At 42.8% G+C, this 12,662-nt stretch overlaps 1 protein-coding gene across 1 annotated transcript in view; it reads right to left on the bottom strand.

The window, feature by feature from the left end:
• TLK1 (tousled like kinase 1) overlaps positions 1-10,639 on the bottom strand; it is a 36,672-nt gene extending 26,033 nt beyond the window's left edge. Inside the window, 3 exon segments of the mRNA XM_015407278.1 lie at positions 6,371-6,446; positions 10,166-10,237; positions 10,523-10,639. Coding sequence (XP_015262764.1) covers positions 6,371-6,446; positions 10,166-10,237; positions 10,523-10,636 — 262 coding nt within the window. The 5' untranslated portion in view covers positions 10,637-10,639.
• Positions 10,640-12,662: the final 2,023 nt, after the last annotated feature.

Raw genomic sequence — 12,662 nt, 5'->3', positions numbered from 1 at the left:
TAGTCTGGAAAAATGAAGGTTGCATTTAAGATTAGGATAGTTTTGATGGTTCACATGGAAGTCATAGCAATAAATTCAATTCCCTTCAATGTTTCCTGGGGAGAGGGGGGAAATACCTCAATGACTATCCACAAAGCAAGAACAGACCATTGGATACTTACCGTCAGACCCTTAACCAAGATTGTTTGGTTTGTGAGGCATATTTATTTCTTCTGGGGCAGCCTTCTACGAGCAATGCCAATGACCTAGAGGGATGGATCTCTGGACATCACCCCCCAGGTGAACTCAGGGCGACTAGCGCAGGCTCCCAGCCTCTCCTAGCCGCAGGTGGCCCACCAAGGCCACTGATAAAAAGCCTTATCAAGGATCTCCATGGCCCCTCGAAGGCACTGCAGCTGCTCCTGAGTGACCCCACTCTCCCCTGTGCCAAAACCCAGTCCCAGCAGGCCCTCACCACACTTCACTCAACTTTCCAAGCACTTTCCTGGCCGGGGGAGGGGAGGGAAGAGTGGCAGGCAAAAGCACCCACATGAAAAACAGGGGGTTGTGTCACAGCAGGTGGTGAGGTTCCCTGCGCTGCAGGCGCGCACTGCACAGAGGAGCCACTATTCCTCTGTGCAGTGTTTGGGAAGGGTTGGTTGCTTTGCTGCCCTCACTCACCCCCCGCAGCCATGCCACAGCAGCAGCAGCCCTACAGTGGCCCACAGTGCCCAGCAGCTCCATGGTGTGTGGCTGCGCATCTTGCCCGCAGGGCCATTGGCCCATGGGTCACCCACCTGGAAGAACCTACCCATGGCTCAGCCACCCTCCTGCTGGCTTAGAGCTCCAGCCAGTTGGGGAAGGATCACAGGACCAGCCATCAGCTGGCTAAATCACATGGCAATGTGACGCAGCAGGATTAATACATAAAGAACTACTTTAAAAATAGGGTTTTTAAAGAGCGACTTTCATGGGGCATGGCTGTAAATTAAAGAGGCGTGACCCCAAGATGCCTACCGTGGCTATGGGCCAGTTTACCATGAGGGGTCCTTCTCCTCTGAGGAAAGGAGGACATATTGGTAGCTGATTCCCACCCTCCATTCAGGGAGTCTTTTCCACTTCCTGTCTCCTTGGTGGGAGTCACCCATCTCCTCAGTTCTGGCAACTCCAAAAGCAGTTAACAAACCTCCTAAACTATGAAAGAATCAACACACATGAACTATAACAAGGAGAAAGATGAGTAACAGCAAAGCAAAGGAACAATAGGACCCTTCACTGTAAGTATCCAATGGTCTGTTCCTCCTCTGAGGTGGAGGACATCTTTCTGCGACCTCCCAAAACAGTGTCCTCATTTTTTGTATGGGTCATCATCTGATTCTAGAATATGTTAACACTCTTCTGCCAAACACCGCATCAGCTGAGTCATAGATGTTCATCTTGTAGTGTCATACAAAGGTGGATATTGTTGAACAAGTAGCTGCCTTGCAGATCTCTTCAACTGTAGTGTGTCTGGCAAAAGTTGCATTGGTTGCAGTACTTTGAACTGAATGGGCAGTAATCCCTGCTTGGTATGTCTAATTTTTGAACTTTGTAAACTTCAATAATGCAGGCCTTAATAGTACCGCCGAAGACCGATTTTGACATCCTCATTCCTTTATTTGGTGGAGAGATGGAAATGCATAAGGAATCCATTTTCCTAATATCTTCTGTCCTATAAATGAAGGTTTTAAGTGCATGTCTTACATCCGATGTATGCCACAGTCTTTCCTTAGGATAAGTGGGGTTCAGGCAAAACGATGGAAGGCAAATCTCCTAAGATCTGTAGAAAGTCAAATTCACCTTGGGTCTAAAAGTAGGGTCTGTCCTCATGACTACTTTATCCTTATGGAAAACACACAACGCAGGAATGACCGACAGTGCACCTAGTTCAGACACTCTCTTTGCTGATATAACTGTTATAAAAAACAAGGTTTTCATCCTCAGCCATTTAAGAGGAATTTCTTTAATAGTTTAGAAGGGATGTCTAGTAAGAGCAAAGAGCACGGTGTGCAATTTCCATGCTGGAAATCGGTGTAGTTGTGGTGGATCTTTCCAAGCAGCGCGAGAAATCAACATATATGGGGGTGTCTGGATAGACTCAGTCCCTGGAAGTGAGATTAACACCGTCATCAGAGCTGCAACCTGACATCTTACTGCAGAAGCCTTGAGTCCACTGCATAGCTATCTTGTAGAAATGATAGAATGGGTTTAATCTTTGGTTTCAAGGGGTTGATACCTTTTCTTCTACTCCACCTGACAAACACCATCCAAGAAGTGTTATAAATTCTACTAGTTGAATGTTTTCTAGAAGCTAGTAAGGTATCTGTCACTTCTACAGAGTATCCTAGTTGTAAAAAGTTGCCCCACTCAATCTCTATGCGGTTAGATGTAGCCACTCTGGATGTGGATGCCATACAGGTCCTTGTTGAAGCATGTCAGGTGATACTGGAAGTGTTAATGGTGGCTGGGTTGCCATTTCCTGAAGGGCAGAGAACCATGGTCGCCAAGGCCAATATAGTGCTACTAAGATGATTTCTGCCTTCTGTTCCTCGATATTCCTGATTAATTTGGGAAGAACTGTAGTAGGGAGATAGGTGAACACAAGACCACTTGGCCATTGGGATGTTAGGGCATTGGTTGCTTCAGTCTTGGGATGAAAAAATCTGGTGAAGTACTGGTTCATTTGATGGTTGAAGTGAAGAGGTCCAGCAGAGGAAGTCCAAAGCAGGATGTGATCAGCTGGAACAGATCTTTCTTCAGGGACCATTCCCCCTCCTGAATGGTCTGACTGCTGAGCCAATTCACCTGGATATTCATCGTTCCCTTTATGTGTTCTGCCAGGTTCTTCTCTGCCCACACGAGGATCCTGATTGCCTCCTTGAGGAGTGTTGAAGATCAGGACCCTCCTTGCTTGTTGAGGTACATTTTGGCAGACACATTGTCTGTTCTGATTAGAATGTGTTGACTGACTACTTGTGGGCTGAAGTAAATTAAGGCTAGGTAAATTGCCTAAAGCTCCATTATGTTGATGGGGAGGCTCATCTCATTTCTGAACCATCAACCCTGCACTGGGGAGTTGTCTAGCATTGCTCCCCTACTGGAGAGACTGGCATTCGTAAAGATCTGCTTCACCTCCAGAATGCAGTATTTCTTTCCCCATAGAAGGCTGGACATTCTTGTCCACCAGACTGGTTTTTACTGTCAGGGGAACCCTGATGAAAAGATCCTCTTTGCTTGTAATTTGTATCTAGAAAGGTCTCAGAAGTTGCTGTAGGGATCTTGTGTGCAACCAACCCCACTAGATAGCATCAATGCTTGAAATCAGTAGGCCCATTAGTTCTGTGAGTGTCATCAGTGATGAAGGCTGCTCTTGATAATTGCTTGTGACATCTCTTTCATTTTCTTTGCCTTTGGTTCTGTTAGAAAAAGGCAATTGCATGTTGTGTCTAATATGACACTTAGATGTTCTAGTCTCTGAATAGGTTCTAGAGAACTTTTCTGCAGGTTGAGAAGAAATCTGTAGGCCTGTAGACGGCAGATAGTTGTTTCTGTGTCTTGGCATGACTTGATCTTGGAACCTGATCTGATCAACAAGTCGTCCAAATAAGGGTGGATGTGAATGCCCAGCCCTTTTTTTACAACTGGATTGATCAAGATCTTCATAAAAACCCTTGGTGCCATAGAGAGGCTGAACGGTAGGGCCATAAATTGTAGATGAGACACTCCAGTGTAGGTATGACCCTCCGGCATAGATCGAGATGTGGAGGTATGGGAGAGGGAATAAATCACTCTGGTGGGGGTCTGATGAACTCTATGGAGCATCGTCTGGTGACTATCTCAAGAGACCAATTGTCTGACCGAGAGTTGAACCACATGTTTTGAAAGTGCTAAAGAGGCCCCCCCTTCCCCGGAATTGATTCGCAGTCATGCTTTGGATGGCTTATTGTCACAAGCTGGTTTGTCAGGTCTGTTGTTGAATTGTTTGTTGAACAGATTGTTGAATGAACCTCTCCTGAAGGTTTGTCTAAAGCGGCCCCAATCTGGCCTTTGTTATCCTTGCTGAACCTCAGTAGGACATGTTGGGAGCGAAAGGAGTAATTGCCAAAGGTCCTCTTGTCAGTGCAGTTTAGTGTCCCAGGTAAGGCCTTTCTCTTGTCTCTAGTTTCGATAAAAAAATTGTCAAGAGCATACCTTGAAATGGATAGGCTGTAGCTGTTGACTTAGCATGGAGGTCGGCTTGCCAAGCCCAGAGCCATAAAGTTCTTCTGGCAGCTGCCTCAGATGCCATAGCCCTAGTGAGAAAATTAAGGAATCTAATGCTGCGTCTGCCATGAATGAAGTGGCTTTGAGTACTCTATTGACTCCCTCCACCAGGTGACAGCTGATGAACAGGATGAGCTGGAAAAGTTTCCTAGACCAGACAATAGCTGCTCTTGAGACTACTGAGGCTGTCAAGGAAGCTTTAATGGCCACTACAGTGGTTTCATGGGATTTCTTAAGGCAAAGTCGGCTCTTTTGTCCATGCTATCCTGGATCATGCCCTTGCCATTTTCTGTCAGTAGCCCAGAAGACTGCAATGCTGCTACTGGAGCATCCACTAGCGGGACCTGAAAAAACTGAATACTGAATAATGGTAAAGCATACAGTTCCTTACTAAAGCATGGAAATGGTGTGTTTCCCATAGGTTTTGCTCATTCTGCCTTTAATTGTTTCTCAAAGAATTCAGGTAAGAGGAAGACCCTCTCTGCTACGCTAGACCCAGGGAAGAATTCTTTGTTTCCTTTGGGCCTGCCTTCGGATTCCGATGTGGAAGGCTAGGGAAGAATTGTTTCCTTTAGGCCTGCCTTCGGATTCCGATGTGGAAGGGCCTGGTTCCTCTCCTAAAGGATTCTCCTGCAGCTCCAAGGCTGCCCTGGTCTTGGATAAGAGATATTGGTAGTCCTCTGATTTAAAGAACCTTCCGGACTGTTCCGGACTTTCTATCTTATCCTCTTCCTTGTCTGAAAGGAACTCCCCCTCTTCCACTTCACTATCTGCATATATGTCTGGGTCCCATTGTGAGTTATCTCTTTCTCTTTTTCTGCTACAAGCTTCCTTCCTAGCTGCCTTAGTGACCAGCTATGTCTCCCTTTGGAGGGAACTGCTCTTTCTAGATCCCCGTCTGGGAGGGGAAGTGCAGGAGGAGGAACTGGAGTGAGACCTGTCTCTTCCATCTCCACTCTGGTAAAAGTTGGCAATCTCCTCCCACATGGTTTGTCTAAGTTTAGGAAATCTAGGAAGAATATCAAGGCTCCCACTCCCCGAACATTACTCACGAGTAAACCTGTAGTATCATTGTCAAGACTGGACCTGGATGCTGCTGTTATTCTAAAACCCAGCTTGAATTACTCTCACTGGGCCCTCTTATCATTTGAGTGGCTTATGGATGTGGGGAAAACCACTCCGCAGCCTTCTCCCAATTGGTTGACGAAGTTGTCAGTAGTGGTGGGCACAGAAATGGCAGCCATGGATTCTGGTGCTAGGGAGGAAAAAGGACACACTCTTTTTGGTATGTTTTTGAATCTCTAGTTGCTTTGCACAGGGAACGTTTGCTGATACGGTTCCTGGTCACTTTGTACCAATCACGTTGGTGTTTTAACTGGGATTGGCAGTGAGGGTCCTTCTGACTCTCGTTCTGAGAGGAAGCCATTGCTGCACTCACGATCTTCCATTTTAGAGTGGTTGTAGAACACGCTCAGTAAGCCTGTCAGGTTGAGAAAATGGCCATGGCGGCTGACAGTTACTCTTCCAGCTATAGAAATCTTCCCCTATGATCTCTTCATTGAAGTACTCAAGATAGATTAGAACAGGAGTGAAAGTTAGAAGGAATTGAGAAAGCCAGACAAGGTAAAGATCTAGAGGCAGAAAAGCATAAAAAGTTGGGAAAGGGAATGAATAGGTATGTCACAGCCTATTCTGTACTGCTCTCCCTGTCGAGGCAGTAAGAGAACTGAGATGGGTGACTCCCACCAAGGAGACGGGAAGTGGAAAAGACTTTGTTTCTGCCTCCCTGAATGGAGGATGGGAATCACCTACTAAGATGTCCTCTGCCTCAGAAAGAGAACTCTCATAACCATCTAAAGTAAACGAACAAAATTAAACCTTTCAAAGAGATTGTCTGGGAAAACTTTGAGTGCTTAAAGTAATGGTGACAATGGGAAGGGGTGGTATGGCTTGCATTAACCCAGAACAGTACAGATTATGACTCTAGAAAGTTGACACTTCCTTAATGACATGTGTTCAACTGAAGCAGAACCAACGTACACAGTTAATGCCTAACTGATCTGCTACCGTGCAAACCCTTAAATTTTACCTTGACTGCTTTCGCTCTGGTTTTCTGCTTTCCTTTTTCTTCCCCTTGAAGATTCCAACTGTTTCTTCTCAGGAGTCTGCAAAAAGCAAATCATCCACCAGTAGTTCAACCCATGGGCATATTAAAAGGGTAACATCCAATTAATAAGCAGATTAACTCCCCACCCCCGACAACCCAAAACTCTATGTACATAAGAACACAGATGCTAACTTGAAAAGTGCAACATTGTCACTCATATTAGGCTGCTTCCACATGCACATGGCTATTAGGAAGTGTGAGGTTTTTTCCCAGCTTCTCCACAGCACCGTGCTGTTTCCATGTACCTCCCATCATTTCCTGGGCTTTTCTCCAGTCCTTCCCATTCTTGATTTGCTGTGAAGTTTTGGGGTAAGATTGTGGCAAAGCCTGGATTGGCTGCTGTGTGGCTTAGAAAACTTGGATTTCCCTGATCCCCACCCACATGGCAGGCATTTCCTCCTTCCAACCACTGGGGAATCTTTTTTTAAAAAAATGGCAACTGAATAATCTTATAAAAATCTGTTATCACTTTCTCTGAATCCCCAGCTTTCATTTTTAAAGTCTCCAGTTCCTTTTGTTGTGAAGATACAAGGGGAATGGTATACATCTGTACCAAAACAAGCTAGAGATTTATTTTTATAAAAAAATGAAAGCTGAAAATTCAGAGAGCTATTGTAGCAATATTCAGTTGCCAACTGGAAAAAAACCTGAAAAAGCCCTGGTAGCACAGAAGACAACGGTCATTGCCAGGGTACCTGCCATGTCAAAAACCCATATTTGCTGCAATATATTGGTAGTTGCAATGGGGAAACTACACAAACCTGTTCCCATGTGGGAAAACACATTACTCTTAAGTAAACTCTTGTTAAAGAGTTTCATCTTTTTATAGAGATAAATGGCTTTTTTAAACAATTAGAAGGAATATGTAATTTTCTTGTTTGATAACCTTGGTATTCTGTCACTTAATACTGCTTTCAACATATTACCCCATCACCAATAATCAATATTTACCCCAACCCTCAAAATTTTTGACCACACAAAACTGCCCTCTATATGCCTGGGGGAGGGAGCTGGAATGGCAGGAGGTGGATCCAAATCATTATTTATTCACAGTGCAATCCTAAACACAGTTACATCCATCTAAACCCACTGACTTCAATGGACCTGGAAGGCGCAAAATCTGCATAGGATTATACTGCTAGTTGCTAGAAAGTATACAAGTAGATTACTAACATATCTGAATGAAGCACAACTGAAGTATAGAAATTATCCCACAACATTTGTGTGGTGCTTGCTCCATAGACAAATTGTAATAAAAGGAGGAGAGGAGAGGAGGTATTGGATTTATACCCCGCCCTTCACTACCCGAAGGGGTCTCAGAGAGGCTTACAAACTCCTTTCCCTTCCCCTCCCCTCCCCACAACAGACACCCTCTGAGGTAGGTGGGGCTGAGAGAGCTCTTGACAGAACTGTCCTTGAGAACAGCTGTGACAGAACTATGGCTTGCCCAAGGTCATCCAGCACCTGCAAGTGGAGAAGTGGGGAATCAAACCTGGTTCTCCCACGCACTTAACCACTACACCAAACTGTCTCTCAGTTAAAAACATGAACTAAAACCCAGCAAAATGTAGTAAGACTGCTGGAGTCAGGTTCAATCAAAAAGGACCATCAGCATACACAAGCCAGTACTTGCATATCAGAAATAAGAGAAATCCAAGAAATTTTATCATGGAGTAATTTTAAACTTATACTTTTTTTGCACGTATGACACAATCCAGCAGTGATACTATCTAAAACCAATGCCCTTTATTTCTTCAGAATGATACTGAAGGCAGCATAGTCCCATCCATGCTGAAGGGGCACCAAATTTAAAATGTATACACTAGATGACTTCTTATGCGTAAATCCTATATCAAGCACAGAAATGTATAAAGGAAAAATGAACTGTGTCTTGTTTTTCAGAAGAAGTTACAAATACTACAACAAGTACACAAAATATTCTTCACTTTAGATAATTTGAATTAGTTGTATGAACCTCATCTGGGTATTAAATCTGTTTGTTAAAGGCAAACATGAAGATATCGACTTCATGCATGCCCAAAACAGAGCAGCAACATCCACTCCATGCTGCATCGCAAGCAGCTTTTGCAAGTCCCTTCAGTCTCAGCTCTGATTTTCCGAGGGCAAACAGGCCACTGCTGCTTGAGGGGGGGAAAGCCCCAACCAATTTCCTTCAGTGTGGAACTGGTTGCACCATTCTTGTAATCCTAGCCACACGTTGGATCCTTGCACAAATGAAAGGCACTAGAATTCAAGCCAACAGAGTTTGCAATTAGTGTAGATTCACCCAATGAGCTACACCTGCTCTCCCGTGGTGCATCCAGCAGTTTCTAAAACCACCTGTTTTTCAGGTGATGCTAGTATAGCAGAAGATGGGGGAGGCTGCAAAGATCTATTCTGCCCATAATATATTCAAGTACACCAGGCCTAGACAAATCCCAGATGCCAGTTTCCCTTTGGGAATAGTGCAGAAATAAGGAGAAATTGGGAGAATGGAGGAGGGAGGGAGCTGTGAATTGTGTAGGGGGTTGCTCTAGATGACCCTTGGGATACCTTCCAGTTCTGTTTTATGGTGCCTAGAAATTTCATTGTTACACCTAGTATCTTCAGCAATGATTTTATTACAGTGTTTCTCAGTGATCCTCAGAAGTACAATAACTCATCAGAAGATGTCTTGCTGTATGACATAAACACACATGTGCATAAAGTTCTTGGCACTGCTTGTTTATACATTAACTTTGTACCATTCAGTAGTGGTAGATAAATTCATTTCTTAATTAGTTGCATTCTAGACAGTCAATATTCAATTAAACAGATTTTTTTGTGTTTCTCAGTGATCCTCAGAAGTACAAACTTATCACTCATCAGAAGATGTCTTGCTGTATGACATAAACACACATGTGCATAAAGTTCTTGGCACTGCTTGTTTATACATTAACTTTGTACCATTCAGTAGTGGTAGATAAATTCATTTCTTAATTAGTTGCATTCTAGACAGTCAATATTCAATTAAACAGATTTTTTAAACAATAATGAAGTTAGGAGAAATTAGTGAAAAGTTAGGTTAGGGATATATATTAACTTTTTTGTTGTCATGATGAAACCCATATTTATTCATACACTGTTTTGCCATAAAATTCTGAAAAACTGACGAGTTTAGGTTTTGTGGTAGCAATAATGGGAAAATAGGGTGATTAAAACATAAAACTCTGAAGGCTGGAAAACAAGTATGGCTCCTACAACCAATTTTTTTTTGTCAAGTCCTGAAGGACACTGCAAAATTTACAAAATCACCAGAAAATACTTTACTTTTTCATTCACATTCCTACATCATTCTTTAGGAGGAACTGCCTAGCTCTGCTTTCACATAACTTCTAAAATCTTCAAAAGTAGCATCAATACATTCCTATGTAATCACAACTGGAATGGCAAATGTGGCTTCCAGGGAGCAAAGTGCTACTATCAAATCCTGTCCCTGGTAAAGCAACAACAAACAATTAAAAAAAACCCCTAAGACACCTTTTGAAATTTCGGGAAAACCCTGCTCCCCACAAACCTACACTGAAGGTTACTTACTTCACCAAGTGATGCTATGATGCCGGACTGGATCTAATGATGTCCTTCCATTACCAGTAGTTTGACACCCTGTGGTCAAACTCCATGATTCAAATCTAAGCTTGCATCAGAAACTGCTATTAATTTTTAATTATTTCATACCTCTGATTCTTTGTCACTTAGAGATCCCAAGCTTCCAAAACTGTGATTAGAACTTTCATTATTTGTTGAGGCCTGTTAAAAAAAAATTAAAAACATAACTTTAAATGCTTTTAGCATAATCAACAGACTTTTAAGGAAAAAAATCATACATATTTTGATTCCCCCACATAAACAGAATTAGAAACAATTACTTCCAAGAACTGGGTGTTGAGTAGGCAATATCAGGTGGCCAATAAATTTTAGCACTTTCGCTTGATAACTATGACATTTTGCTTAATACACCATATTCCGAAGTAGACTATGCACACTCTTTGAAACATGAGACATTTATACTAGATGGTCCAATTGCCTACTTACCTTTGCTCCAACACTACAACTTCCTGTACTTCCAGTGCTGCCACTCACTACTCCTGTGAATCTGGCTTCTAGCAACTCTTGCCTTCTTGGATCCAGGCTATGAAGTTCATCCATTGCACCTAGAAAATATATGTCATTAATTATACATACTACCTGCTACAAGCAATTCTGAGGTCCTCGTTTTTTAAAATAATGAAGTCCAACAGTATCATATCATACTCTAAACAGATCAAAAAACACAACTTCCTCCCCAAACTGATCTGTTACATCAATACTATACTATTTATTGTCTGCACTATGGCATCTCAGGAACAATTCAAGACACACAATTTCCTCCCATATATCTCATCCCATGTCTACAAATGAGAGAAATTTGCATTTTATATTGTGCCACTCAGGCACAGTATCTGTAAAAAAGATCAACTTTTTTTTCCAGAAGAACAAACCCAAGTCAGATCTCAAAAAGCTGAAGAAGTTATTTTGTGTACTGTACAGTCTAACAGCTTTCTAGAGAGAATAAAGGCACAGATGCTGTACTGAAATGTAAATTATGAATCTTTTAAAAATGAGCTGTAATACAAAAGGGGATAATAACTCAACTGTTTACATGAATCTCTAGAGATTCTATGAAAATGAATGTGGAAGAATCGGAGGATATGTTAACGTAACAGCACCTTGCATGACAAAGGCCAAATTCAGCACAAGATATCTGATAATCCTGGGTTATGCGTACGCATAGTTCCATGGCAGCATACAACTCAGATTCATGAGAGTCTCTGCTTCCATCACGAAAACCAACAAGTATATAGCTCTTGTATTGATGAAAGTATGACTGGAAATGTGTAGGAAGGTCTGAATGCTGTAGGAATAGCTGAGCAATATACCCAGCACTGGAGGCAGGGCTCAGCATCCTACACTGCTCACCTTGCCACAGCCAAATTATGCATAAGAAATTATGCAAATTTTGCCCAATTAGCATAATTTCTAAAAGACAGAGTTTTTTTCTTGACACATCATTTGAGGTGACATGCAGAATTTTAATTGTTAGTACATGAAGAATACAGTCCAGAAAACTAATGAAAAGTTTGTTTTGAAACTTTGAGGACTTGGATATTAATTTGCAGCAAATTACTAGCAGACAATATGAATAATGCAGAGCAGTCCCCTACCTTCCCAAACAGAAGTACTAATCATGATTTGCATGAAATTATTGTCCATTCCCTATATTCTCAACAGAACTAGAAAAACCAAAGACTTACTTGCACAGTCATAGCACAGTCCATAGCACAGTCATAGCACACTCCATAGCACAGTCATAGCACAGTCCATAGCACAGTGCAAAAAATAAATAAATTCAGAGCATTCGGATTAGACCAAATTGGGCAGAATCAATTTCGGCTGGCAGTAAGACTCCTGCATGTCAGTTTCATCAGTAGGAGCCCATTCAGGAGTCTTTCTCAAGCCGAATGTCAGTTTCAGCCCCATTATATCCTATGGGCCATTGAAGTCAGTGGCGAAAACATAGGGTATATTCTGGGGGCTGGAGGGGAGAGGGCTTGAGGGAGAGACTCCAAACTCACAGGGTAGCTGCTGGAGCCTCTTCCCAAGATACCAACTAAGTTTCAAAAACATTGGACCAGGGGGTCCAATTCTACGGGCCCCCAAACAGGTTGCCCCATCCCCTCCATTGTTCTCTATGGTGGGAAAGAAAGTTAATTTTTTCCCATGGTGCTGTTAGTGGCTCTGGGGGGGAGGGGGTTTGAGGGAGAGGCTCCAAATTTTCAGGGTAGCTTCGGGATTCTCTCCCCACATAAACCCCCATGTACCAAAGCAATTGGACCAGTGGGCTCAATTCTATGGGCACCAATGTTCCCTCTAAGCTGAGTTAGTGTGAGCTAGCTCACAGTTTTTTAGCCTCCAGCTCACACATTTTTGTCAGCTCAGGAAGGATGGCTTCAGAGCAAACTAATTTATGCAGGAGCCAAATCGTTCGCTCACAACTTTAATGCCAGTAGCTCACAAAGTAGAATTTTTGCTCACAAGACTCCACAGCTTACAGGGAACATTGATGGGCACCCAAACAGGTTACCCCCCATTACCTCCATTGTTTCCAATGGGGAAACCCAGCCAGCAGCACTTA

Source organism: Gekko japonicus, unplaced genomic scaffold (assembly GCF_001447785.1).
Source record: "Gekko japonicus isolate JY-2015 unplaced genomic scaffold, Gekko_japonicus_V1.1 scaffold66, whole genome shotgun sequence".
NCBI classification, from domain to species: domain Eukaryota; kingdom Metazoa; phylum Chordata; class Lepidosauria; order Squamata; family Gekkonidae; genus Gekko; species Gekko japonicus.
The sequence above is the reverse complement of the archived record's forward strand: the minus strand, read 5'-3'. Positions and strand labels throughout refer to the sequence as shown.